Here is a 26,801-nt window from a genome sequence, read left to right on the forward strand (position 1 = left end):
AAGACCTTACGGCGAAGGTCGATGAAGCAAATACACGCTTCCCTAATCTGTCAATCACCCGGGACGACTTGTTGGGTGGATGCCCAATGGGGGTGCTCAGCTGGGGGCGATAATATTTTATCATGTCTCTTAGTATCACTTCAATGGTGTCAGGAGCCTTCCATGCACGCTGCACGATGAGCTGGATAAACTCATCGGCAGGCGGGGTGACCCAGGAAGTAGGGAGCTGGGCACGAAAAGCCTGCAGGAATACGGATTCCTCGGAAGAAGGATTAGAGGGCTTCCAGTCATCCCTCTGTCTAAGGATCTCAAGGATGTCACCAAAGGACACCTCATCAGAGGATGACCGCGGGGACCCTTCCCCATCATCAAAATCCATATCTTCAGTCAATGACTCCTCAGTGGAGTCCATGTGTTTCCTCTTACACGATGCTTTGCCTGGTAATTCCTCAGTGGGAGGTTCTGCAGAAGACTGCAAAGAGGGGGTCTCCTGAGGAGGAGAAACCTAAGGCTCTTGTTCCAGGTGTCCGGCAGTTGAAGCACAGAGGGGGAGAGGACTCTGACAAATGAGCTATGCCAGTGAAGGAAAGTGCCCTCTCCATGGCCTGGAAGGCTGGCCCACCCAAGGAGGGATGGGAGCCTGGAACAGAGCATGACAACCTCGGAACCGGGGTCGCACCCCGCCCTGACGAGCCCACCCCTAGACCAGGAGTCTCAAGAGGACTGTGAACCGTAAGAGAGAGAGAGAGAGCATTCTTGGAAGGTGCCATAGAAAAAAATTGACGTGGAGCCAGGAATGCCCTCCCCAATGACACAGCCACTGGCTTGAGAAGAGCCCGATGCCCAGTGCACCGAAGGCCACAAGGACGACTCTGGTTCCAAAGTGAGATCCACTATTGGAGTCTGAGGGAGGGAAGCTGCTGTCGGAGTAATAGGCTTTGAGACTTGAATGGAAGTTGGAGAAGGAGTATACATTGGGGTTTGAGGCAATACACACTCGCCTGAATGAGGGAACATGGACTTCAACAGTTGAGAGAGACCTCTGGCCACAAGCAACTGGTCAACAAGCCACAACGCATCATGTTAAGAAAGATTCTTGTTTGACCGCATGGAGAAAGCTGATGGCGATTCTGGCCTTTCTAGGAAAGGACTACACTGACTGCTAGCAAAAGCATCCAGTGAAGGGGAATATTTGGTCCTTGCTAATTCAATAGGTGCAGAGGTCGGAGCTGAGGAAGTCTGCACTGAAGAAAACGGTGTGGAAAAAGTCTGCGTTGAAGATGTCAACGCCATAGTAGTTGAAGGTGTCTGCACCGTAAATGCAAAGGTCTGCCTCGAAGGGTACGGTGCCGTAGTGGAAAGTATCTGCACCGGCAGTAACGACGGTGCCAAGAAGGACTGCACCGAAGCCCATGTCGGTGCCGAAAATCTCTGTGCCTTGGAGCACAGAAGAGTCATACTTGGAGCCGAAGGTGACTGCACCAATGGTGCCGAAGGGGACTGAACCTGTACTGACCGTGCCATTAGGGGTTGCGACAGAACTGTTGGAACTGTGGTTGTCTGCAGCGGGAACTCTGGTGCCGGTATCGATAAAGCAGACATGGCTGTAGTCAAAATCATTTGGGGCAGTGCTGAGCCTGGAGCCAACAGGGTCACAGGGGGCAGCGCTGGAGTAGTAATCAATTTCACCTTCTTGTGAGTCGACTCCCTACGATCTCCAGAGGGAGAAGAAGGGAATGACTTTGATGAAAAAGAGGAAGAACACCTTTTGCGGGCTTTAACAGGAGGGGGTGAGCCCTCCAACCCAGAAATAGCCTCAAAGAAAGGAGACTTGAGGAGACCTTTCAAAATTACATTGAGAGTCCTGGTAGAGAAATGTTTACAAATCCCACACGGAGGATCCACAGTCAAGTGGGAGACATTAAGATAGTAGACACATAAGTCAAGGCCATTGGAAAGCGGTAACTTACGGCCGCAATCCTTACACTGCTTGAAACCAATGGAACTTTTCTTATCCGACATAACTGGTGTCGGGAAGAAGCACAGTAGGAAAAGGAAGAATAACGGCTACCCAAGAAAAGGGTAAAAAGAGAAAAGGAAGGATTACCAATGATGGTAATGGAGCATTACCACAAGGTAAGAAAAGAGGGAAAAGACTAAAAGGGAGAGAGTCTAAAGTGTGCGATAGGGTAAGAAAATATTAGAATAAACTTTTGAGAAAAATTTAAAGTAATAACAATATATTAGTTTTCAAAAAAAATAGACACTTAGCTGAGAGAGTGGCTTGACACGGCTGCACAGCAATGCAGCAAATGAGATCTGAGGTAACAGGGAGCACAGCATTCTGAGTAGGACCTTGGCTTGAGAGTTTTTGGCTGATACGAGCTTGATATTGGCCAGCTCGGGTCCGAGGATGGAACCAATAACCCATCAGTAAGGTATGAACGAAGATTAACAACAACATCAGATCAACACCTTATCTAGCAGGGCATTAAAGAGCTGAGCCCTCACATCCTCATGGAGAGACTGTGTACTCAGCCAAGAAGGTCTCCTTAAAACTGACCTTGTTGCATAGATCTGGACACTGCACCTAGAGCATCGTACTCATTTTTTGTGATGGTTTCCAAAGATAGCTAAAAGGGAAATCTTGGGAATAGTGCCAGGGTCTTAAGAGGTTGGTCAGCCAAAGAAGACTTGTAATTATAGGAAGAACATCCCCTAATTTCAACTTTAAAATGCAAATGTCTTCCTTAACTATAACTGTGTGGCTACTGCCTTCCACTTTTTTTTTTTTTTATCAAGCAGCAGTCAGGGAACAGATCTTTGGAGTGCTGACATCCAAGGAGGAGCTTAAGGCCTGGGTCTTCACTCTGATGGGATCTGCTAGAGGTCACAGGCATAATGGTATCTTGAAATGCAACATGAGAAGCCTTGGTCATTGGAGGTGCTAGGGTTGGGGAGTTGGTTGAGTGCCTCCACGGAACTGGCATCCTTGGATTGGAGGGCACCTGCTGAAAGTACACGTGTGCAAGAAAAACTTACTATAAACAGTACATGTTCAAATAAACACTGCTGCAGTAACCTTGTCTATATGGGTTATATCCGTCCAAGGGCAGAACAGAGGTCATCTTTCAAAGTTTCAGGCACATTCCAAGCGTCCAAATTGTTTTGCAGCTCGAGCTGAGTTGAATAAAAGAGTTTGGGTGCAAAGCATTTCAGAGCTTTCCTGCCAGTTGAGAGAGGGAGGCTTTGCCCTAAAAGGGCAATAATAGGAACAAAGAAAAATAAGAAGAACCTTTATAACGGCGATCTCAAAAAGGTCGACCACGCTTCTGCGAACTCCAAAATGCGAATGTCCCAAATGACGAACACCACATATGAACAGCTAAATCTCACCCCCTTTTGACCCATGGTAGTGCTAGTGTGGAGGTGTGGTGCGGCTGGAAACGTTGAAATTCGACATTATTTCAACATTTAAGAAGTGGTGGGGTTTCGAAATCTCAGAAAACGGGTCGACGAAGTGGTAGGTCGATCTTATGTGATAGACGATATAAAGGTAAACCAAATATATATATATATATATATATATATGTCTATATAAAAACACACCAAGGGGGGTGGAGGGAGGGGGCAGCTACTGCAGCAATGATCATTCAAACCTCTACTGTTATGATAAGCTTTGCTTACATAACTGTACCACTTTCATCATACTGATCACTGTTGCAGTTGCCTTATCTATATGGGTAAACCACCCTACCTTACTACATTTGTAAGGTGGAAAAAGATATGTAACAGCAAATAAGATCTGAGAAGTGTTAGGGTTGGTGCATTACATTTACACACACACACACACACACACACACACACACACACACACACACACACACACACACACACACACACACGTATATATGCCTACTTTATTTAATCAAAATGCCACTTACCCGACTCTGAAAACGCCGAGAAGAAACCACCAAAAAAATCACACTTACATCACCAACATAAAAATACAGGTAAGTAACCACTTGTCCACCATGGTGAACTTTGCCCCTTTCCCCACTGTAGTGCGATCTCGGAGTTGGTATATTTAGTTAGAGGGGTGTGGGGCCCCCACATGGAGGGATTTCATGTGGTTCAGTTTGCGTGTTTTGTTGTGGTGCGGTCAAATGGTTATTTACCTGTAGTTTTTTGCCAGTGATGTTAGTGTTCGTTTAAGTGGATTTTCGGTGCTTTCACCTTGGCGTGTTCAGAGCTGGGTAAGTGGCGTTTCGATTATCTAAAGTAGACCCCCCCCCCACACACACACACAAAAGAAAGGTACAAAACTATTTAGAAAAAACTTAAAAATAAAGAGCCTACCTGGAGCTCAGTCCAAAGACTGTTGTGTCCTTACACTCTCTTGTTTTTCCAGAAGTCAAGTAAGAAAAGGATTGGGGTTGGTGGGTGGGAAGTTGAGGAAGAATGAAAATGGACAACACAGATGGAACGCTATGGCGAGTATATAACTTCTTTATCTAAAGTTGTCAATTTCCATTCACTCCTTAAAGTCCCCAGCTACCTAAATTCCCGGGTGAACTCTAAGTAAGGGTGTTCTTGACCACAGTTGAGCCAAAGGCTGCTTTCCCCCTAGAGACCAGATCCTGTAATGAGTGATAAAAGTATGAGGATTGGTCCAGGTTGCAGCTGTGCATATATCATCCATGGAAGCTTTAGAAAGAAATACCATGGAAGTTGCCATAGACCTAGTCAAATGTCCTCTTATAGGCTTTAAGGTTAGACCCAGACTGTTGTAAATAAAGTGACCTTTGCAACTGGTTTGCCCAATTTTTAATCTGCAAAGGATACAAATAATTGGTCTGTCTTTCTGATTTCTTTTGTTCTATGTAAGTAAAAATGTAATTATTTGTGAACATCCAATAAATATAACATATATTCACCTTTGCTTGAAAATTTAGGAAAGAAAACGGGTAAATTAATTGACTGATTAGATACTGGATTCTGATTCTGGATTCTGACACTGCCACCTTAGGAAGGAAAGAAGTGTTGGTATGTAATGTCACTCTATCCTTATGAAATATCAAGTAAGGAGGTTTAGATGATAAAGCCTGAAGTTCTGAGATTCTTCTGGCACAAGTAATGGCCACTAGAAAATAGTTTTCCGGGTCAAGAATTTAAGTTCACATTTAACTGCTGGTTCAAAGGGGGATTGAATTAAAGTTTGTAGTACCAAATGTAAGTCCCATGGTGGAGTAGGATCTTTAAAAGGTTGTCTGAGAAAGAGGGTGCCTCTTAAAAAAGCTTTACAAAGTTTAGATGAAGCCAAGGAGGAATTGTCAAATCTAGTGTGAAAATCAGAAATTGCTGCTAACTGGATTTTGATTGTCAAGGAGCTAGCCTAAAATTCCAGGACACTTTGTACAGTTGCTGAAAAGCGTTCAATGTATTTTTGCGGTGCCTAAAAAGCAAATCTCCATTTGCTTAAACAAGGTTTTCTTGTGGAAGCCTTGTGTGTAGACCGAAGAATATGGTGAATAGGGGAATCGAGCATCGGCTGTCTGGCTATCAAGGAAATTGGAGAAACCACTCTTGTTAGCTTGAGGTTTGTAATATCCGGATATGTCAATGTCTGTCTGTGAAAGAGGAGGTCTGAAATTGGATCTAGAATCCAAGGTAGGTACAGTAAATGAGGTCAAAGGAAGGGGAACCAAATCTGTCAAGGCCAGTAAGGTGCAATGAGGATAAGCTTGCTCTTCAACAGGGCAGATTTTTGTAGAAATGTGGGAATTAGGGGAAATTGGTGGATACGCATAGAGAAGACCAGGGAGCCAATTGCGGAGTAGAGCATTTCTCGGTGATTCCCCCTGTGGGGGGGATGAGGGCAAAGAAGTTGCTGCACTTGTTTAGGGGGGATGCAAAAAGACTGCAGCAAGACTGGCCCCATTGACTGAAAATCATATCTGTCACTTTCTTGTTGAGAGACCACACATGAGATAGTAAAATGGACCTGCTCAGTTTTGTCTGCTATCACGCTGGACTTCCACCTGCTTTCTATAGCAATGCACATTCCTGGGAAGTGATCGCCCATTGCCAAACCCTGACAGTATTCCGACACAAGAGGTAAGACCTAGTTCCCCCTTGTTTGTTGATGTACCAAACAACTGACATGTTGTCCGTTTGAATTGCAACTGTTCCATAAGGGAGAGTAACTTGGAATGCCTGCAACACCAAGAGCACTGGTCTCCTTTCTAGAACATTGATATGCATTTTGGTTTCTTTGGGACACAAAGTGCCTTGGACTGTTTTTCTCAGGAAGTGCCTACCCTCATACAATTTGGGATGCGTCCGAGGTCACTATGGTCCTGTGTTGAGAGAGAATGAAGGGAAGACCTTGTAAAATTTGATCTGATTGAATCCACCACCAAAGGTATTTTTTGCATGCACAGGTTATTTTTATTTGGGCTGACATGGGGTGGTAAAGAAGTGACCATTGTGTAGACAGTATCCACTGAAGAATTCTTATAAGAATCTTGCAATGGGAACTAGAATTATGGCTGCTGACACTCACCATAAGGCTTGTAAAATCAATAGAGCAGAAATTGTTGTACTGACTTTTTAACCTGGAACCTGATAGTACTCGAGAGTGGAAGAGAAGCAGTCATTGATTTCATATTGAATACTGCTCCTATAAAGTCCATTGTTTGAGACTGATCCAAATGAGTCTTCTTGTAGTTTGCAATTATCCCCAGGTTGGAGCAAGTCTGGAGAACCTGATCCTGCACTTTTAGTAGTAGATGCCTGGTTGGGGCAGTAATGAGCCAGTTGTCTAAATATGGAAACACTCAGAATCCCTGTAGTCTGAAGTGAGCTACTACCACTGCCATGCACTTGGTGAACACCCTGGGGGCTGTGGTGAGGCCAAAGGGCAGCGTCCTGAACTGATGATGACTGACTCCCAGCCGGAAGAATAGATACTTTCTGGATTGTGTTCATTTTTATACAATAGTATGCATCCTGAAGGTCTACTGGGTACATCCAATCTTTCTAGCTCAAAAAGGGGAGAATGGACTGGACCGTGGCCATCCGAAACTTTGTGTGTTGAACAGACTTGTTCAAGACACTGAGATCTAGAACTGGTCTCAAGTCCCCTGTTTTGTTTGGTACTAAAAGGAATCGTGCACAAGTTCCAGATCTTAGTTGGTGTGGTGGGGACTTCTTGGATGACTCTTTCTAGCAGCTTATGAATTTCTGTTGCTACTGATTTCCTCTGACTGGGTGGTACACAGGGAAGCGTGTACAGAGGTGGAAGAGAAAGGGAATTGTATAACCTCTCGATATAATGTTCTGCACCAAAGTATGGTTTGTGATTTCTAGCCAGGCTCTCTTGTGCAGAGATAAACCACCCCAGACTGCTTCCACAGTGGGACAATCAGGTCTCCTTTCAGAAGCGCTGATAAGGTCCATCAGAAAAGGAATGTCTAGACCCTTGGTTCTGTGGGCCTTCTCTGCCATGCAGGCAGCGTCTTCCACTTGAGTTCCCCCCTCTGCCCCCTAGGGGAACTATCTCCATGCAGACCTTGGAAAGGACCCTGGGACTTCTTGAATCACATTTTTCAACCACTGCACTCATTCCTTGAGAAGGTTCTTTGAGGGGTCAAAAAACATACACCCACTGCAGACAGGATCTTTCCATCCTTCTCGAAGTGCGTGCCTCTCACTTTCAGACTAAAAAGAGAACCTTCGTCAAAAACAGCATTGACAAATGAGGACTTGATGAGCTCCACAAAAAAATCACACAAGCGCATCCAGACATGCCTCCTTATGGATATGCCTCAATCTGTTGCTCTTGAGGTACCTTCAGATGCATGTGAGATAAGCCTCATGGATGAGTTAGAAATCGATAATATGGCAGCCAACTGAGATGCCACAGGTGCCTGAGCCTCAGCATTGATGGTTCCTGAAAGAAATTTGATAGGTCTTTCATCAAATTCCTTTGAAGCCTTGTAAAACTGGCTAGGTAGTTCAGCAATTTGACAGCAAATGTCCCTGAAGCATAAACACGTTTCACAAATCTGTCCAGTGCCCTAGACTCCCTGTTAGGAGGACAGACAGAGAAACTCTGTTCTGCGAGTTCTTTCTTAGTGGCCGCCGCCACCACCACCATGGCATCTATGGGTACTTCCTTGCCCCAAAATTCCTTGCCTACAGGTGGTGCCACAAGCTGATCTAGTCTCTTGGGGATTAGCTCAACTGTGCCAGCTCCTTCCACACCTGCTAAGAGACCATATCAATGAGCTCATAGGCGGGCAGAATCACCCAGGAGGTAGACAGACCCAAAAGTCTCCAGAAACATTGACTCCTCTGAGGAAGGGTTTTGGGCTGCCCAACCATCCCTTTGCTTTAGAATTTCAAGGATGTCTGCAAAGGAGCCGTCTTCAGGTGGTGATCTTGGAGACCCTTCCCCTTTGTCGAAATCAGTGCCTTCGGTGACGGACTCCTGAGGGGAATCCAAGTGCCTCCTCTTGCACTTTCTCTTCAGTGGGATGTTCCAGAGAGGTATCAGAAGAAATGGTAATGCCCTGCTGGGTATCCTGGAGACTTTGGGTAGGCTGCCCCTGTGGACCACAACAATGATGCTCAATGTGCAAAGACACATGGGACCCAAATGGATGATCTGAGGAGGGAGGAACCATCTGTCTTGCAGAAGCACAAAACACTCTGCACTGCCTCAAAGGCAGACCACTCTGTGGAGAAGGAAGCTGATGCAGCCGAGAAGCTAAGCTTCCGAACCCTTGGCTCCCTCTGACCCGAAGGCAACTCACTCAAGGCAGAAGTCAGAGCTGAGCTATCCAGTGCCGAAGCGCCGAGGGGCAGAGATGGAACCGAAAACTTCGGAGTCGACTTTAACACCTCAGATGAGACAGGGATACTTCGGTTCAGACAGTCATCCGGATCCGAAACCATAGGAGCCGGAGCACTCAGAGTAAGCTTCGGATCCAAAGAAACTAAGATCTTCGGATCAGAAGTCAAAAGTCACGCAAGACTCAGATCCAAGGCAACAAAATAACTGGTTGGATCTATGAAGGAGCCGAAAAAAGGTGGTGTAGTGCTTATAAAGACTTCCTGACCGATGGGGTATGAGCCCAAATGACTCTCATATGTATTTGCTCGGAGAGAAACTTCCTCATCATCCTGTCCACATCTGTCTTGATGAGACTCCTGGAAGAATGAGAAGATATCAATGATGGGGATCGTCAGCGTCAATGTACTTCTAGGAAGGGAGAAGGTACGAGGATGGTACCAGATCCAAGGAAGGGGAGTATGTTCTTGGTAACGGCTTTGGATCTCATAAAATTGGATCAGACAAAATAGACTTATTGTCAGATGCTGATGCAGACGCAGCTTTCAGATCCAATTTCATGGCCTTTTTCCGTCAGTGGTTCAGTGGTAGGATCCAAGGATGGTGTAGAGGATCCAGAAGGCTTAGAAGACTCTTGCCTTGTGCTTAGGGGGTTGCGCCCCAGATAACGCTTCAGAAAAGGAAGAAGGGAATAATCCTTTTAATATTAATTTATTCTTCCTATCAGGCAATGCCCTAGGATTAAATCCCTGATGAATCTTGCATTCAACATTTAGGTGCTGAGCCCTAAACAATATGCAGAGATTGTGAGTATGAAAGTGGAATTTGATGCCTGCATTCCATGCATTTTTTAAACCATAAGGGTGCTTTCTCAGACATTTCCAATGTTAATGGCAAAAACAAAAGGAAGTTTTTTTTTTTTTTTTTTTAAAGAAGATTACTGTAAAACAAGTGTATAAAAGAGAAGAACTACCAGGAATGGTAAAATAGGTACGATCTAAAGTGCAGAAAGTGAGGTATAAAGAATAAAAATATAATATTAAAGAATTATATGAAAAATTCACTTGTCTGAATTCTGAAAAGGTTATCTAGCTTGAGAGCTAAAGGTGACCACATTTTCACACTAAAGCGGCACACGAGATCTGAGGAGTGTTAGGATTAGTGCATTATGGGAAAGGGAAGAGCTTGACAGTTTTTTTGGTGGCCATGAGCTTTAGTAACGGCTGAATCGAATCCAAGGATTGGATCCGAACCAGATTGTTGAGGAATTAATTCATATTGACAACATAACATCAGAAGTTAACAGCCTTAGACAATCATTTGTAAAAGACACAGGATGTCCCATCATGCACAAGAAATGAACAATTGATCAAAAGATCTGAAAGATTTAACTCTGTCAAGATAGTACCAGAGTTGTCTGTGAACATTCAAGGTATGGAGTATCCTTTCTTCCTCTTCCTCGTTTTTAGGTTCAAGAAAGAAAATGGCAAAACTGATTGCTTGGTTTAAAGTGAACTCGTATCTCACTTTAGGTATAAAAGGATTACTTCTAAAACAAACCATGTCTCTATGAGATTATCCTGACTCTCTATAAGAGCTTGCAACAAAGATACCCCCTTCTTGCAGAGGGCAGAGCAATCATTAAAACTGTTTTCCATGTTAAGAACCTAAAGCCAGACAGATTATCTGATTCAAATGGAGCAAGTGTTAGCTTCTCTAGCACACAATTAAGATCCCAAGGAGGAGCCACCAGTTGTCTTGGAGGTCTCTTAAGCAAAACCCCTTTCTAGAACATTTTTTTTTTACATGAGATTGCATTGAAAGTGAAGGATTCATCAATAAATGAACATTGATAGAGGAATAAAAGGCCACAGAATAGTAACTTTCCTAAATATTGTATAACCAGACAACAATTAGCCCTGAATGGGTGCTGGTTATGTTGTTGGCATCAACTAGAAACCCTCTTCCATTTGCTAACATATAATTTTCTAGTACCAGGCTTTCTTGCCACCATTAGTACCTGCTGCACATTCTCAGTAAACACATGACTAAAAGGAATTATGACACTATCGCCAGTCAATTGAAGTTGATTGATGCCTGGTTGCATCAAATACCCCTGTTCTTGTGCAAGTAGATCCAGTCTATGAGGGAGCTTAAGGTAACCACCCCTGGCCACTTCCAAAAGAAGGGAGAAGCACAGTTGCCTGAAGGAAGTCACCACAATGGTCTTTGGGGACTCCTGAATCTTCAGAAGTACCATGTATATTAGTGGAAAGGGTAGAAAAGCATACAGGAAACATTCCTGTCCAAGGAAAGCAAGAGGCCTGTCCAAGGAAAGGAAAAAGCATCTGTCTTCCCGGCCTTCTTGCATGGGGTTCTGGAACAGAACCTTGCCAGTTGATTGTTCATAAAAGAAGCAAAGAGGTATAATTTAGGAACTCCCCATAGATGGATCAAATCTTAGAAGACCCCCTGATCTAGTTTCCATTCGTGAGGGTCTGTCCTGGTCCCATTCAGCTTGTCTAGCACACAACTTTTCTCCGACAGAATGTAGGATGCATGTAGAGTGGGACTATGCTTTAAAGCTATATCCCAAGCTAATGTGGCTAGACTGTAAAGGGGGTACAACCTGACTTCCCCTTGCTTGTTGTAACCACTTCAACAGGTCACTGTCAGCAAAGGTGGTACAGAGAGTTGAGTGCATTGATCAGGGCAAGCATCTTCTTGACATTTACGTACTTGCCTCTGTCCTTGGTTTCCCACACCTCTTGCACTTTTATCTCTCCTGAAACTGCTCCCTAAACAAATGTGACTGACGCTTTTGGAGCAGGGAGGGAGAAGGAGAGACCTGTATTTAAGACTATATGTTGTCTCCACCAAACATAACGCAAGAAATCTGGACAATGCCAAAAATAATGGGAGGGGGCAGATAAAGGTACAAAAATAGGAAAATATTTTAAATATTGCTTTTATAAACTTAGGAAGTTGCTAGGATAATAGGTTTTGTGTTCTCATGCATTTTCTGAGGGATTTAAAGCCTAAAACATAAATGTCTGCGATTATTTAGTGACATCAACCCCCGTGGTCTGCAGAAAACCACATATTTTTATAAGGAATCAATCAAAAATCTGGACATTCTTACTGACCTTGAGTTAAATATTCAACTATTTGCAGATGACATTTTATTGACTTTAAAAGAAGATAATAACACACTAAACTAACTATGGAAAGCAACAAAACAGTTTAAGAAGTTTCTGGACTATCATTTAATGAAAATAAAACCAATATGTTACTAATAAATATGAAGAAGCATTAAATAAAAAATATCATAAATATCATATCTATCTAAAATACAATCAGATACTTAGGAGTTAAAATTACAAATGACATAGATACACCTGTGCAAATAAACTATAAAGAGATTTTGGATAATATCAAAGAACTCATACAAAAATGGAATAAGATATTTTTTACCATGGAGGAAAGACTATATATAATTAAAATGATTACATTCCAGAAACTCCTGTTGTTTATACAAGCTTGCTAGTTACCTCCACCTAAATCATATTTAAAAGGAGTTAAAATTACAAATGACATAGATACACCTGACAAGCCTTATCTGCAAAGCCATGGAGAGGATCATAATGGACCTCATAAATAAAGACATAGGGAATTTGCAGACTTTGGATCCATCCCAGTTTGGCTTTGTCAAAGGCAGATCATGCCTTCTAAACTTGGTTGACTTTTTCGAAACAGTCACCAAAGCCATTGACCTCGATCTGGCGAAGGCCTTTGATACAATACCCCACTCGGGTATCATTGAAAAACTCATCAGCTTAAATGTTAACCCATACATCACAAGATGGGTTGCAAACTGGCTGAGTGACAGAACCCACAGGGTCAGAGTTGCTGGCGCCATGTCAGACTCAAAGCCTGTCACAAGTGGTGTACCACAGGGCTCAGTCCTGGGCCCACTCTTGTTTGGCATCTACTTTTCCGAAGTACAAGCAAACACAGGAGGGTTATGGCTGACAAAGTTTGCAGATGACTGCAAACTGGGCCATAGTAGAAAACACATCTGACACAGATATCCTTCAGAAGGGTCTCACAGAAACGGATAACTGGTGCCAGAGCCATGGCCTAAAGATAAATGCCAAAAATGCATAGTCATACCCTTCGGGAAAAACAAGGTTACCCCTAGCTACCAAATAGGTGGCAATCCACTGAGTACAGAAGAAGTTATCAGGGACCTGGGGACCCAGGTTGATAGTAGTCTGTCATTCGACACCCATGTAGCTAAAGTAGTTAGGAAGACCTTCTACATTGCCCACCTTATCATAAAGGGATTCTCATCTAGATCAAGGGAGGTCATAGTCTCCCTATACTCATCACTCATCAGACCAATGATTGAGTACAATGCCCCATTCGGAATGTATCTGACCCGACACTTGCAGCAGCTGGAGAAGCCACAAAAGTTCCTCACCAAAAGGATAAAGGGTCTCAAACATCTGTCCTATGCTGCCCGACTGAAAGAACTCCAGCTCTATTCAGTCGCCACCGCTTGCTCAGAGGTGACCTTTGCCTAACATACAAGGCCATGTCAAACCCAGATTTGATGAATATGCTTCACCTCAAAAAATCTAGATCCGTCAGAGCCACAAGGGCGGGAGACTTAAACCTCGACACGGCTATTAATAGGACGTGCTGGAGGGATAGATTCATCACCCAAAGACTCCCTATGCTGTGGAATAAAATCCCGGTATATGTGAGGCAGAGCACCTCGCTGGCCTTGTTCAAGAGAAATCTTGACCAATGGATGGGAGATCGCAGATATACCCCAGGGATTACCTCAGTGTCACTGCTCAACAGAGGCACAGCAAAATAATGGGTATAGTTCCCCATACTAAAGGGGTGGCGTAAGCCACAAAACTATGGGCTAGGCTTGTAAATGCCCTCGGGCAGATAGCCTAGTATGAACCTATGAACCTATGAAGGGTTAATAATGAAATTTGTACGGTACCCTAAAAAACCTACAGTTGTCCTAAGACATCATTTTGACAAATGGGAAGAAGGTGGAATAGGCTTACCAGATTTAGAAGGATATATAAAATTGTCAGCTTTAAAAACAGTTTCTCTATGGTTAAACAAAGAATATACTTTCCAAATGGAAACTAGTACATGAAAAAATCTGGTTAAAAAATACTCATGATTCAATAACTAAACATATGGAAATAGTACTGAATAGCTTACTTTGGTTACTGAAGGAATATGTGGCAACAGGGAAACACAAAAATATAAATTCTAAATACATTATCAATACCCTAAAATCTTTTATGCACTTTGTAAACAATAACCCGGATATAAAAGCATAGTCTTTTTTCATATTCCCAATAACATATACAGAAACTAATATTATAACTCAGGACTCAGCAGTTAAAACACTTAGTAAGAATGGTCTAATTTACTGGCATCAGCTGATAATCGCTAATAAAGTACTAATGATAGAGCAAATTATTAGTGAGTTCAACCTTGAAATTAACATGGTTAACACTGCAGGGATTAAGATAAACAGTTTTAAACCAACAGGCAATAATGCAGATGTCGGTTAGGGAAAAGGTTCCTGTGTTCATAGAGCAGTTAATAACGCTGATGGAATTTCCCACAAATGGGAAAGAAATTTTATCAGTATTGTACAAATTAAAGAAACAAGAGTTCATAATAAACAAAATACATGGAAATACTATGAAACAGTTAATGGTAAAAAGCCAGATGATAAAGATAAAAAAATAATTCTTACATCTCCAAAACTAACATCTTTATCACTATATTGGCAACTTTTCACATGGCAATTTATACATAGAACATACTTAACATCACACAAATTAGAATTAATATATAATAAAGAAAACAGATGTTGGAGGTGTAAATCACAATCAAAATTGGCAACACATTCTATGAATGCCATTTACTTAAACAATATTGGGAAAATATTAACTATTTGTTACAGGCACTGCTCACTGATAAATTTCCAACTTACAAAATCTCTAGTTTTGTTGAATACACTTGTGCCGTCTTGTGTTCCAAGGCAAAAGTATGTAATTTTGTGGACTCTCCTTGCTATTGCAAGGAAAAATATTAAACAGAACTGGAAAGCTGTAACTCCTCCCAGTTTTAAACATTTCAAGAACATGGTTTTATCAGTCTCGTAGTTGGAATCGAAATCAATCATGGAAAGAACAGAATAACCTACTTCCTTAAGCATTGCCTGACAGACAGTAAATCAAGTGCTGGAAACAGAAGACTGTTGTTGTTGTGTCTTTCGGCTTTTCCCGGTTAGGGGTCGCCACAGCGGAACTCCGGTCCGCTAATGATTGGTAGTTGATTTTTACGTGCCGAGTTACCAGCCCTGACGCACAACCTTCAACGAAGGTACGCCCATTCATGCATGTCTCCACGCAGAAGATGCTCTAGTTGAGAATCGAACCAGACAGCGTCTTACTGTGAGGCGACAACGCTACCGCAGCACCACCACCACGGGTAATAAATTATAATCTTATTCAAAGATACATTCAAGAAAACAAAGTTTTTCAAGTATAGACATCCTATGTAAATAGTTGGTTTTGTAATTTTTGCTTTTGAAATTGTTTCTCCACTTTAAGCTTTGACTATGCAAATATTTCTTTGACCCACATACTGTATATATTTTTATGTTTCTGAAAATCAATAAAAACTTATTCAGTAAAAAAAAAAAAAAAAAATCTGGACATTCTGCGAAAATCTGGATAGTTGAGAGGTATGCCACCAAGATTTCTCTTCCGACAAACTCCAGCATTGGGATTTGAAAAGCTAAAGGGTGTTGATACTGGGACCAAAGACATTTCAAATACTACTGTACCGTTTTCATGTGGAGTCTTGCCAACTGTATCATGATAATCATAGATGCCAGGAGATCCAAACTCCTACAGTATTCTCTCACAGTGCCTGAAGTCGGAGTAGAAAATCTCAGAAATAGATCTAGATAAAGACTTTTTCCTGTGGAAGAAACGTTCTTTGAACTGAGGTGTCTAGCTGATATCCCAGGAACATAATCCTGCATTAAGGAATTAAGATGGACTAATTGAATGTTCAGTTGGAAATCAAGCTTGTGCAAGCGATCATTCATCCAAGAGAGAGACTGCAGGCACTTTGAAAAAGTCTTTGCAATGATAATGAAATGTGGATACTCTGTAGCCTGCAACAAGCGATAACTGCAGCTACACACTTTACGCACTCTTACTGCACTGGATAACCCAAACGGTAAAGCAGAGCACTGATAATGTGAGCCAAACACATAAAAATTTAGGAAATGTCTGAAGTCTGGATGAATAGAGATGTGATAAGCATTCTTTTAAGCCAAGTGTTGCTGGGAAATTTGAAAGAGAAAGAACAGATAGCAGGTTGTTAAGTGGCACCATTTTGGACTGGGACACTATTACTATTTAAGAAAAATAGATCCAGAACTAGTCTCCAAGAATTTTCTTTCTTTGGCTCGAGAAGCATCTTTGAATAAAAAACACTCTCCACCTGGAAAGGAAGAACTAATTCTAGTACTCCTTGGAACATCATGAGATGAAGAACCAGTACAAGCAAGACATTCTGAGCTAGAGGTCGATGAATGACCCCCTGGAAAGGAGGAATTTCCTGTCACTGCAATCTGTAACCCTGATGAATGGATTTAAAGAACCCATTTGTCTGAAATTATCTGTTAAAGACAAAAAAGGAGATTCACACTTTCTGGAAGAGAAAAGGGATCAGAGTGGGAAGGGTTCACAAGTTTTCTTGAATAACCACTCAGACTTGTTGGCCAAGTCCTTGGTTTCTGGAGGTTTGAGATTTCGTTTGGAAACCCCCTTGCAATTTGTTCTTAAATGTCTGGGGGTTTTTTTTGGACAAAATTGGCTAAGAAGATATAGAAAATTCTTTGGAAAATGAGGGCTGAAAATCTTAAGAGATTCTCTGGATCATCTTGCCCGTTTTGTCACAGCTTTCGATCATCTCTGCAACAGAGGGGCCAAACACAATCTACATCTATCCAAGGGAGAGTTTAAAATCTCAGTTTTCTCATCATCTCTGAGGTTCTGAGAATGCAGCCATGCAAATTTCATCAAAAAAGTACCAGTGGCCATAACCCTGGAATAAGCATCAACACAATCATACACACACATTGTAAAAGATGCATAGTGACTTGTGCAACAGAACAAACCAAGTTATTTAAAGCAGATTTTTCCTCAGATGTCACTGCAGATTAAACATTCCTCATACCTTCACAACTTGTCAGAACAAACTTTAACACACGAGGCCAACAATTCAAAATTAGAAAAATCTAAATTGCAGAACTATACCCATTTTTGCATACTTCCTAATAATTTCCACATCCTTGTCAGAAAGATTGGAATTAACTAAGTGCTTCGCAGCCTTGGGATCAAGTAAAGCTATAACTGCTGGGTGAGGTTTTATACGTCCTATCTGCCTTTTTAGGGGCAGCTGGCGGACTATCAGAAAAACTGCAGGCAGTAACACACACATCCTCTAAAGCAGAAAGAACAGGAGGAATGAGCATAGGTTTTGGAAAATCCTTCTGCAACAACACATAGTATTTTCTCTGGGACTGAAAAACCTCAGTGTTCTCCCACTGAAAACACTGGCACATTCAAGTAATAGTATCAGAGAAAGAGAAGCCCCCACAGAGAGAATGAGAGAATGAACTATATTCTGGGATGAGACAGATGGACTGACCTCCAAACACAGTGATGCATCAAAAAAAAAAAAAAAAAAACATTTGTGCTGGTTGCTTTCTTATCCCTGCTCAACATCCTACAGAAATTTATGGTATGGGGAGGAGACCAGCCTGCTCTGTGAAAGTACAGTAGTGTACACTTACAATACATGTAGATCTTCGAGTGTATTCACTGTTGCAGTCATTACATTTGGGTTATCTGCCTGCAGGTAGCCCTCAGCCAGCCTGAATATCAAAGTCTTGGGTCCTGCGTCGGATGCTGTCTCTTCTTCCATGATGTCAGGTTGTCAAGGAGTATAAAGCATGCAGCCGATGCCATTACATCAGTTTTTCTTGCCCCAGATGTCAGGCGCCCCCATAATGGGAAGCAATTATATATAAGGTTACACCTCTAACAAAAAGCAAATACACCAGAAAGCTGAAATACACTAAACAAGAAAAAAGGCATAGCCAAGAGAAGTCAGAGAGCTGGAGAGAGGGTAACCAGGACTGCAACAGTGAATACACTCAAACATCTACATTTATGGCAAGTGTACACAACTGTACTATGTTCTTCATGTTTCATTGTTGCAGTCATTACATTTGGGTAGATTCCCAAAGCTAAGGCAGGGAGGAGGAAGTTAGATAACATTAGGACCAGCTATTAAGCCCTGCAAGACTGCAGTAGCAAAACCAGCTCTGGATTTAGAAAACATAGGCAAGTGGTAATGCTTGGTGAAGGTATGTAGAGAACTCCAGGTAGCAGCTTCTAGGATGTCCCTGGTAGGGACACCTCTGAAAAAGGCTTTAGAGGTAGATGCAGCCCTGGTGGAATGTGATCTTATCCCCTGAGGGGTAGGTTTTCCATGTTGCTTACAGCAGAAAATAATGCAATGGCCTATCCACTTAGAAATGGTTTGTTTTGAAATGGCCTTCCCCTCTGCCCCTGCAGCAAAGGCAACTAGCAGCTGTTCAGTTTTTCTGAGAGGCTTAGTCCTGTCCAAATAAAATCTTAGTCGTTTGTGCACGTCCAAACAGTGCAGTATTCGTTCTCCTTTGTTCTGTGGATTAGGAGAAAAAGGTAGGCAAATGAATGGACTGATTAAGGGCCACACTGGATACCACCTTGGGCATAAAGGAAGGAATGGTCCTGAGGGACACCTTGTCAGCATGGAAGATGATGAAGGGCTCTACTACCATGAGGGCCTGAAGTTCAGACACTCTTCTTGCTGAAGTGATGGCTAGAAGTAAAGCAGTTTTCCAAAAAAGGAATTTCAGCTCTGCAGTTACAGCTGGCTCAAAAGGAGGTACAGTGAGTTTTTCCAATACAAAGTTAAGGTCGCAGGCTGGAGTAGGGGCTTTCCTGGGTGGTCTTAAATTTTTGGCCCCTCTGAGGAACTGTTTCAGCAGGGGGTGCGAGAAGAGGGGTGGCTCAGTATTATAATGTGCTGAAATGGTTAAGGTATGAATTTTAATTGATGAGAAGGAAAGGCCCTTGGGGAGTATCTCTGTTAAGTATTAAAGAATATGCGGTAAGCTGGGCACTGTTGTGCCCATCCCTTAAGTCTGGCTCCAGGAACAGTATCTTTTCCATTTTTCAGCATAGGATTTTCTAGTACTAGGCCTCCTGGCCTCCAGAATGACATCTAGCACCTGCTTACTAAAGGATGCTATTGGAGAGCTCAGGGAATTAGCCAGGCTGCAAGGTTTAGGGTTTGAAGCTGGGGGTGCAGAACCTGGCCCTCCTGCTGGAACAGCAGGGAAGGGGTTTGAGGCAGGTGCCATGGATCCAGCAGTGACATACTGCACAAGAGGGGGTACCAGTGTTGGTGTGGCCAGTCTGATGCAATCAGTATTGTCCTTGGTTTGTCTTGTTTGATCTTTAGCAATACTTTTGAGAGGAGAGGCAGAGGGGGGAAAGCATAAACTGAGAAGCTTTCCCAGGTGAAGGACAGGGAATCCACTTTCCAAGCTTGGCTGTGGGGAGTCCTTGTGCAGAATTTGTCCAATTGGTAGTTCTGAGGGGAGGCAAACAGGTCTATCTCTGGGTTCCCCCATTTGTTTCTCAAAATGTTGAATATCTTTGGTTCCAGTTTCCACTCGTGTGGAACCATGAGATTTTTCTTAGGTCGTCTGCCAGTGAATTTAGCTTGCCTGGCAGGAATTGAGCTTGTAGGTGCACTTGGTAGCTCAAGGCTGTGATCCACAGAGCCATGGCTAGTCTGCAGAGAGGGTACGAATGGGTTCCCCCCCTGCTTATGTACCACATAACAGTGGTGTTGTCATTCTTTACCAATAATTGTCTTGGAAGAATGTAGTCCTTGAAGACTTGTCAGTGAATTCTGTACAGCTAACATTTCTTTTTGATTGATATGCAGGTACATCTAACTCTAGTTCCATTTGGCCTGAATGCACTGCCCTGCCAAGTGTGCCCCCCATGAATGATGCGTCTGTTAGGGTTTGGGGAGCAGGGGGGTACAATGAATGGCAGTCCCTTGTTGTGGTAGCAGGCCTCTGCCCAGCAAAGGAACTCTGTCTTTAAGCAAGGAATGACAGGAATCATTGATTCCAGGTCCTGTGAATGTTGACACCACAGGCTTTTTAGACACCTTTGTAGTTTTCTTCATATGCAGTCTTGCATATGGAATTAGTAGAATGCAAGAGGCCATGAACCACAGGGCTTGCAGGATTTTCCTTGCAGATAGCTGGGTCTTTGTGGCCAGTAGCTTGAAGTAGGCTGTCAAATAAACTTGTTTCTCTGGTGTGAGGTAAGCCATCTGGGAAGTTGTGTTCAAGCTTGCTCCCAGGAATACAATTTGTTGGCAGGGTACTAGATAAGATTTCTTTTTGTTTATGGTGTACCCCAGTGAGGTTAGAAGTTTCTTTACAAATGCCAGACTTAGTAGCATGTCCTGGCTTTCTGCCTGAATTAGACAATCGTCCAGGTATGGATATAGTTGAATGTTTCTTTGCCTGCAAAATGCAATGACTGGAGCTAGGCACTTTCTAAATACCCTGGGCACAGTAGATAAGCCAAAGGGAAGTGAAGAGAACTGATAGTGCATGTAGATTGCTTTGAAGCGTAAGTATTTCCTGCAAGATTCCCTTATTGGGATGTGTAGGTAGGCTTCCTTTAAGTCTAAGGTTGCCAACCAGGCATCTTTGCCTAGCATAGGAAGCAGCTGCTGAAGTGTTAGCATTTTGAATTTTGGGATCACCAAAAAGGTGTTTAGAATACAGAGGTCCAGGATAGGACGCCGGGAGCTGTCTTTTCTGGGTACCAGGAATAGTCTTGAGTAAAAACCTTGTCCCCTTTCTTCTGCTGAGACAGGATGAATAGCCCTGATACTTACAAAAGAGAGAACCTGCTGTTGAGATTCTGCCCACTGATTTGGGGGTAGGTCTGGCCAACTGCTTGGGGTTGGCAAGGTGTGGAAGTGGAATCTGTAGCCTTGGGAAACTATATTTAAAACTCATTTGTCCTGGGTAATGAGTTCCCAGTTTTTTGCATGCAGTGCAATCTTTCCCCCTAAAGGAGCATGCAGTTGAGCAGGTCTGAGAAGGGTTAAGGTTAAGTCATTGTAACAGTTTTCCATGGGAGGGGAGTCTTACTACTTCCAGCCTTGGAAGTGGAAGCCCCCCACTGCTTAGGCCTGTAAGTACCTTGAGACTGTAGACTGGATGGTCTGCTGTTCCTGGGTTTGGACTGAGAAGGCCTGGAAGACTCAGAAAAGGACCAATTCTTAGAAGGCCAATGCCTACTGAATCTGGGAGGCTGTACTTGCAGGAAAACTTTAACAGTTTGCATAGATTTAGCTTTTTCCTCCATCTTTTTAAGGACTTCTTCTGCTTTGTTGCCAAACAGGCTATCTTGGTTTAAGGGAGCATCCAGTAATTTAGCTTTAACATGATCTGGCAAATTTTGCTCCTTAAGCCAAGTATGCCTTCTAAGAACAGACCCAGTGACAGCAGCCCTGCAAGATGCTTCTAAATAGTCAAAACCACATTGCAAAGTATGTTTACCAACTTTTTCAGCAGAATGCATTAAATCCTGTAATTCTTTATTTTCAGCACAGTCAGGAATCAACATAATTTTCTGTTTAAGTAGTCCCATAGTATACTGCTGATACTTTAACATATGAAACTGGCAATTTAAGGCCCTAATGGCCAAAGCAGCAGAAATGTATACCTTCTTACCCCATCTGTCCAAGGCCCTGGAATCTCTATCAGAGGGGGTAGGGTTTTTGACAGTAGTAGCCTTAATGCCTTTAAGTCCCTGGGAAATGGTTTCTGGGTCCGCAGTAGGATTCTTGAAAAGGAACTTGTGAGAGTAAGTTACTCTGTAATACCTGTCGGGTTTCCTGGGAGCCAGAGGTAAAGTGTCTGGGGCCAGGCTAGATTTCAAGAAGGCATCATCTACAATGTCCAGGACAGGAGGGATAGCTAAAGGCCTGTGTTGGGGTAGGAGTAAGAATTCCCTAAGCCTCTTTTTGGAGTCAGAGTAATCCTGGCTTTCCCAGTGGAAATGCTCCCTAATAGTGTGCAAGGTTTCACCAAAAGAAAAATCTTATGGAGGGGAAGCAGAGGGAATGGAGTCCTCTGCATCAGACTCCTTATAGGTAGATAAGGGCAAATCCTGATCATCAGAAGAAATAGAAATTTCAGAAGAATCAGAAGGAAAATCAGTTCTAGGTCTCTTAGTGGTAGAAGGCTGTCTTCCCCTGATTAAATTAATAAGGACTTCAGCCATTCTTATCATTTGTATTTTAGGCATACGGGCCTGACCATGCCGTTTGGACGTCGGTTTTCTAGGCGTGGGTCGAGTTTTAGGCCTTGAAGAAAAAGATGGTGTCTGTTTGAAATGCAAGTCCGTAGGCCTGAATACACCCTCAGAAGCTGATGCCTGCACAGCGGCTCCGGACCCATCCAAGGCAGGTTCCATAGTGGAAGAAGCATCTCGCGGCATACCGGACTCGGTATGGGTCTCAGTAGAGGCCTGCGAATCTGAAGTAGTGGGTATCAGGGGCACCGAAAGTGCCCCACTGAGTACCGGCGAACTGGCAACTAGCTTAACGGAAGCGTCGTCGGCAGCTTTGGACCTATTCGGTCTGTCTCTGTCTTTATCTTTGTTTTTTCAGAATGTCGATAGTCGGATGGCTTACCAAAGTCATTTCTGGATAATTAAACAGAGTACCGAAATAGTTTGCTGCAAAAATGGACCGACGACGAATAGTTTGAAGATTGAATAAGGCGCAAAACAGACAGCGAGGGACATTGTGGTCTGGACCTAAGCAAGGAATGCAGTACGAATGAAAATCTTTATGAGGTATTTGTTTTCCACAGGTAATACAACTGTTACCGACATCGGATTAGAGCAAGAAAAAGGATCCCCAACGGGGTACTTAGCTTTTTTGAATACTTAGGTTCTGAAATCCAAAAATGAAAATTTCAGGAGTCGGCTGACCGGCGCTTGCAAACTGCTTCTGCTTTGGGCACTGCGCAGCAAGAAAGACTGATGCAATGGCATCGGCTGCATGCTTTATACCGCCGACGACCTGACATCATGGAAGAAGAGACAGCATCCGACACAGGACCCAAGACTTAAATATTCAGGCCAGCTGAGGGCTACCTGCAGGCAGATAACCCAAATGTAATGACTGCAACAGTGAAACACGAAGAACATCATTCAAACCACTTGAATTCAGGCTAGATGAGCAAACATCTGCCTTGTGCCCATTTCTTATTCATAATGAGTGATGCTACAAGCAGTGATTCTCAAGACAAGGATCTACCTATACTAAGCACTATGCTGACAGCTCTTTGCACAGACTAATCAGGTCAGTGCAAGTTGTAAAACAGTACGTGTATTACTGCTGTTACTCTGGAATATCTGTGAATATTGAAAAGCTGATTTTATGTTTTTACTGTAGTACCAAGCATCTTTACTCAACTGCCTAACAAACATTTCTTTCATACATACTGCAGTGCAGCTCTTGAGCAGCAGCAGTTTTACGCCACTTCACATCACACTCTACAGGTGAAAATGAGTTCTTCGCAATATTACTGCTGGTCAGTGTATAAAGCAATCTTCCGGTCATATTTAATAATTAACTTAATCTTAATTTTTAAACAGAGTCAAATTAAACAAAGTTAGGCATATGAGCTGAACATTCCATCAAAAAACAGTTTTCAAATGTAGTAGTGTCCTAAAATGGGTCTATATTAAAAGAACGAAAGATGAAAATTGTGAACGCTTTAAATGTCAAAAATACTGGACCTCTAACTTGCTATTGTGGGGGGCTGTGCCCGCCACCCCCCCCCCCAACTAAATATACCAACTCCAAGATCGCACTACAGTGAGGAAAGGGCAACTATTCCAATCTTCTCTGTAATGCGATCTCACAAAAAGCACTTTGAGGTCCAGTATTTTCGACATAGATTTGTACTAGGCTAATTACCCTTTGCGAGCCATTTTAAGCCTAGCCAATTATCCCTTGTGAGACTCAAACCCTGCACCTTGTGTTTGTAAGGCAAACACCTTAACCATTAGGCCACCTTGACATCTAGAGCATTAGCAACTTTCATTTATATAATATAGACCCCCCACCCAAAATGCTATGGTGTAGAGTGTGGTCAATGCAAGGGGGGGGGGGGGCTGTTTCTTTCCCAATCTGCAGTGAATGTAGAGTTGCACAACGTCTCTAGAGTGGTACAAGGCATAACTAAGAAGCTCTACCCTTCCACCCTCCACGTTTTATTTTTTGTTTTTTTTTCCCATGATTTGGGTTCCCAGTTTTGATGCCGAGCTCCATCGTTGCCTTCTATCACATATTTTAAAGCCAGATAGGTATGAAAGCCGGTAGGGGCAGATAAACTTCTGGATTTTTTTGTCTGAAACTGTTCTATGTAGCAAATCAAAATTATACAGGACGCATATTCAAGATAAGTAAATAAAACATACCGTTCCACTTTTGTTTCTTAGCTCTCCGTGACACAGCAATGTTTTGCTGGTTTCAATCCGTGGGTCCCGTTGTTTCTCATCCAGGTATTCTAACTTGTCAATGTAATACTGGCACTCAGATTCTCCTTTTTTAATGTTGATATCTGACAAAACCCCCTGAATAATACATATCTAGAAATAACACAAATGTCAAACACGTTAAATCAAGAAAGAAAATAATGTTTACAACACCATAGATTTTTGAATTTTAAGATTACCTAATAAACAATGCATTTTGTATATAACTTGTGTCAATTAAAGATCAGCAGAAGTAGATAATCCAGTCATAAAACACACTTTAGAGCTAAAGGGGGTTCGATCCTCGGCTGGGGTGCCTTTTGTGCGGAGTCTGCATGTCCGCCCTGTGGTTGTGTGGGTTTCCTCCGGGTGCTCCGGTTTCCTCCCACATCCCAAAGACATGCTGTAGGTGGATTGGACACTCCAAATTGGCCCTAGGTGTGAGTGAGTGCATGTGGGTGCCCTATGTGGAAGGTTGGGTGCCGGGCTGGCAACTTGACACTGTAAAACTCCACTGCCAATCATGAGCAGACAGGTGATCCGCTGTGGCGACCCCTAACTGGGAAAAGCCGAAAGAAGAAGAAGAAGAGCTAAAGGCATATTTAAGTGATTTTTTTCCACAAAAATCAACTTTTGAATTTCAACTTATTACTCACTTCAGCAGTACGGCTTGAAACTTCCTACAGTTCACTTGGTTAAATATAATGTTAAAAGGTACAGTACCTTTGATTAATATATTACTATATACAAAAACAATGAACTAATTCTTAAATAGACTTTAATTAACCACCATTTTAGTTTGTCGACTGACTAAAAATCATGGCCAGTACGGCAAGTGGCAGTAAATTTATGTAAGCAGTAACATGCAGGTAATCACAAAAGACCACATGCGTCCTGATCTGAATTTAGTTCCCTAGATTTTCTTATGTGACCTTAAATGTAGGAACCTATGTCATTTGACAAGCCCACATCCAAATCATGACAGTCTATCACCTGCTTTACTTGCCAACAACATTTTTTTCTAGTTACTAAAACTGAAAACAAATATTCTTACTTGTATGTAAAAGAAAATTGTTGCTTTTTATAAGATGACATATCAGACTTTAATGGCAACAAAAACTGTTAGCATGACTGCTACTTACTGCTTCTGCTAAAGTATATGCATCTGGGTGGTCTTTAGGAGTATGTCGTAGAATCTCTTTTAAAAGAAGAGGATATTTAACCAGACGGCTGCGAGGTATATCCAGGAAGCTCCAAAGATCAAGCTTACGACTGAAAGGGGACTCAAGACATCTCTGTAGAAAATCTTGTACTCTTGGATCTTGTTTCTTCTGATCTAAGAGTGCCTTAGCTGCCAGCTGATGACTGCAGTAGCCTTTATATCCATGAAGCCTGGGTAACTGAAAATAAAAAAAAAATTATGACTGTAGCTTTTCTCTAGAAAACAATGCAAAAAGGCAGTAAAGCTTCTCATTTTTCATACCTTCCATCTGAACATCTTAGTTCTGCAGAGAAATTCAGTTCTACTGCAGACACAGTCTCATCCGTTCCATGAATAATCCAGTAGTAAACATCTAATGGATAAAAGGGGTGGAGGGCTTTTTTACAGTGACATAATTTCAAGACATTCTGAAGGATCAGACCTACTGCCTTAAGTTTTCCAAAGTAGATTACACATAAACAGGATTTCCTACATTACAAATTACAGAAAAGGGTGTTCCTGTTTCACTGTTGCATGTCTCTCTGTCTGACATACTAATATACAGTCAAGGTTACATAAAAGCTATAAAGCTAAATACCACATGTGTACACCTTTGGGCAGACATCTAAAGTTATCTCCTACTTCAGTTGCCCTGCACCTGGTTACAAAAAAAAAAAAAAAACGGTACCTAGACTTGGGGAACCTGGGTCACAGTGTGTGTGTATGCACATGTGTGCGCACTTAGGCAAGGACAAACAGATCATAAGATCGATTGACATCCCTTCCACAACAGATTCTATGTTTTATGCCCAATGGTTGCTGGGCTAGGCTGTGTCTTCTCATGACCTTGATTAGGATAAAGCAACTAACTAAAAAATGAAAGAATGATGATTTTTTTTTTCCCTTAAGCTTTCAAGACAGGTTTCTGATACAAGTCCTTTATACCCTCCCTTATGTCATATTCCTTTGA

General features: G+C 42.5%; 1 protein-coding gene across 1 annotated transcript in view; it reads right to left on the reverse strand.

Moving 5' to 3' along the window:
* The window catches only part of LOC122815951 (neuroepithelial cell-transforming gene 1 protein-like), a 122,443-nt gene that overhangs the window by 18,507 nt on the left and 77,135 nt on the right, over window positions 1–26,801 (reverse strand). Inside the window, exons 7-8 of the mRNA XM_044088826.1 lie at window positions 25,773–26,030; window positions 24,574–24,744 (exon numbers count right to left, since the gene is read on the reverse strand). Of these exons, the coding sequence (XP_043944761.1) occupies window positions 24,574–24,744; window positions 25,773–26,030 (429 nt within the window). The remainder of the gene's footprint in view (window positions 1–24,573; window positions 24,745–25,772; window positions 26,031–26,801) is intronic.

This window comes from Protopterus annectens, chromosome 11.part0 (assembly GCF_019279795.1).
Source record: "Protopterus annectens isolate FY-2018-M chromosome 11.part0, PAN1.0, whole genome shotgun sequence".
In the NCBI taxonomy this organism is placed as follows: domain Eukaryota; kingdom Metazoa; phylum Chordata; order Ceratodontiformes; family Protopteridae; genus Protopterus; species Protopterus annectens.